At 36.4% G+C, this 3,203-nt stretch overlaps 1 protein-coding gene across 1 annotated transcript; it reads right to left on the bottom strand.

The window, feature by feature from the left end:
• Nucleotides 1–2,032: 2,032 nt before the first annotated feature.
• LOC103742598 (olfactory receptor 140-like) lies at nt 2,033–2,950 on the bottom strand. The gene has a single exon (XM_008843684.1). It carries the CDS (start codon nt 2,948–2,950, stop codon nt 2,033–2,035), a length of 918 nt encoding a protein of 305 aa, XP_008841906.1.
• Nucleotides 2,951–3,203: the final 253 nt, after the last annotated feature.

The raw sequence follows: 3,203 nt of genomic DNA, 5'->3' as shown, positions 1-3,203 counted from the left end.
TTTCAAACTCAAAAAAATAAACCAAAATGAGAGAAGAAATTAAACATAGATCAGATCATAGTTGGTAGTTGGAGGGAGATGTGTTGGGAAGATCTAGTGGCAGTTGGATGACAGACAAGGAGTTAAAGAAGTAAAAAAGAAAAACTAGTATATGGAAATAAAAAGGAAGTTGGCTGACTATGATATTGGACAAATTTGTGGCTTAATACATCAAAAATGGAATATTTGCCTAAACAATCTTATGGAAAGTTTCATATGCCCTAACTAGCAGAGGAGCACTCTTTAGTCAAAAAAACATGGATGTGGAAGGATTGTATTGTCTTACTTCTACAAAAAATACTTTCATCTAAGGGGACAGCTCCTAAATTGTTAAAAATGAAAGTTTATAGATGTAGTGACTTGACAACTATCACATGTAGCCTCTCAAAATCTATCCAAACCAACTTCCTCCAGTGGATATGGAAGCAAAAAATGATATTTAAAATAATAAATACCTGAACATGGACAGTAGCAGAAGATTTACAACATCTAAGTGATTCTGAATAACTGTCTGTGGAAACAGGATGAATGAGTGAAAGTCATGGCGTGAGAGAGTGGCAGTGTCAAATAGACTTGCATTTATTGATGCTAATATTCTTGTTCTCTATAGTGTTTCTGCTGTGACGATAATTTTGCTAAGTATTGTTATATCACATAGACCACTGATTCTGTCAACATCTTTCTTCTAAATAGCATTTCCTTTTAAAATGTATTTTCTGTATTATTTTTATTTTATGTGTATGAGCATATTGCCTGCATGATTGTAAGTGCACCCATGTCCTACAATACCCATGGAGGCCAGAAGAGGACATCAGATCCCCTGGAGCTAGAGTTAGAGGTGGTTGTTAGCCATCGTATGGGTGCTGGGACTTGAACCTGAATCCTCTGCAAGAGTATGCAGTGCTCTTCTATAAAGTTATATTTGTTATCACTGAGCCATCTCTCTAGCCCCCCTAAATTGCATTTCATACTGTCCTGTACACTGTAGTTAGTAAAGTTTTAAGTACCAACAGTTTATCTACACAGGTACATTGTATTGCTCTCAAATAAGAAAATGTTATTATCTATAAGACAAGAGGTCTGACGCAAACAGTCCATTTTTATACCCTTTGATATATTTAAACAACTACTAAATTTAAGTCTAAAAATGAAAGTATGATCACTAGTTATCTTCAACTTGTTTTCTTCTATGAACTTCGTTTTTTCATCTATAAAAGAGGAACAGTCATATCATATGTTATGAGTCAGTTAAGATGACTAAAAAAGAATTTATACACAAATAATCTCCACTTGTCGATGATTTCCTAGGCAACCCTGAAATGGAAAATTCCAGAAACAAAGCAAGGTGTAAATTTTAAATTTTATGCTATACTTCGTCATGTGAAAAAATACATCATCTGAATCTGGCATATGACAAGAATTATTCATTATTCCAACATATTCACATTGCATATTCAGTCCATTTTTAACATTTAGGAGGTATTAAGTTTCCAGCACCTATAGTGTTAAAGTTCTTGACCCTGATCTACTAAAAATTACAAAACAGAAAATTTTATTATGATATACAAGTATAATTATTTTATTTTATTAATACTTGCTTTTAATTTCTTTGGGGCTGGAGAGAAGGCTCAGAGGTTAAGACCACTGGCTGTTCTTAAAGAAATCCTGGCACCCACATGGCAGCTTAAAACTGTCCTTAACTCCAGTTCCAGGGGGTCCAACAGCCTCTTCTGACCTCTGTGGGCATTGCACAACATGGGTGCACTTACCTACATGCAGGCAATACACGCATACACATAAAATAAAAATAATAAATAAACTATTTAAAAAATGAACTTTCTCATAGATGTAACTGGATAAAAAGTTTATATTCTAGCATAGAAATTAATAATATTAATGTTTTTAGACATCACTTAGACTTTTGGAATTTATTTCTCATGGAAAAGTGAGGACTGTTGTGGGAACATACAAAAAAGAAGTTATTCATGTTAAATCACTTATTATTCAAGGCTGAATTCCTTTTGAGTAGCGTTGTAATGGCATTTTTTACCTCTGCATTCCTTACTGTGTAGATAACAGGATTTAAAAGAGGAGTAACAACAGTATAAAACACAGCTATGGCTTTATCCATGCGAAAGGTAGTCACAGGTCGCATATATGTATAAATACAAGGCACAAAGAACAAGATAACAACTGTGATGTGGGAGCCACATGTGGAGAGAGCCTTCTTCCTCCCTGCAGAGCTGTGAGTCCTCAAGGAGCACAGGATGACCACATAGGATATCAGCAGCATCGCAAAGGTGATCACCGGGATCACACCACCATTGGCAGCAACCAAGAGACCAAGAAGGAAAGTGTCAGTACACGCAAGTTGCAGTAGTGGGAAAATGTCACAACAGAAATGATCCATAATGTTGGGGCCACAGAAAGGGATCCAAAGAGTAACTAGTATCTGCCCAAAAGAGTGGAGAAAACCCACTATCCAACATATCCCCACTAGGAGGCAGCAGGTGTGATGGTTCATCCTGGTCACATAGTGCAGAGGTCTGCAGATGGCCACATAGCGGTCATAGGCCATGACGACCAAGAGGACAATCTCTGAAGCTCCCAAGAAATGTTCAATGAAAAGCTGTATCATGCAACCATAGAATGAGATGGCTTTTGTCTCTGAGAGTAAATCTGCCATCATTTTAGGTACTATAGAAGAGGAATAGCATGCGTCTATCAAAGATAAAAAAGCCAGGAAGAAGTACATTGGGGAGTTCAAGGTCTGGCTGCAGACTACAGTCCCCACAATGAGCAGGTTTCCCATGACAGTGACCACATAGGTGATGAGCAACACCAGAAGCAGAATTCTCTGCATCTGAGGGCTCTGTGTCAATCCTGTCAGGATGAATTCAGTCACGTTCATTCTGTTTCATGTGAACACTGCTGATGAACTCTAAAGTGCTGAGTTAATCTGGAAAACACCCTATTTTTTTAGTACCAAATATGATTAGAAATTAAATTTTGAGTTTCCAAGTAAGACAGAAACATTTTAATGTTATTACCTACTTTGTTTCATAGTATGCAATTAAAAAAGAAACATGCTATTTTTTCTATTTTATAAAATAATGGGAATAAATCTCAGCTTGTCATAAGGATTCTGAAACACCATTTACAGC

The sequence above is a fragment of the Nannospalax galili genome, unplaced genomic scaffold, assembly GCF_000622305.1.
Source record: "Nannospalax galili isolate Female #2095 unplaced genomic scaffold, S.galili_v1.0 scaffold1200, whole genome shotgun sequence".
Taxonomy (NCBI): domain Eukaryota; kingdom Metazoa; phylum Chordata; class Mammalia; order Rodentia; family Spalacidae; genus Nannospalax; species Nannospalax galili.
Note: the sequence above shows the minus strand (reverse complement) of the source record. Positions and strands in the feature narration are given on the sequence as shown.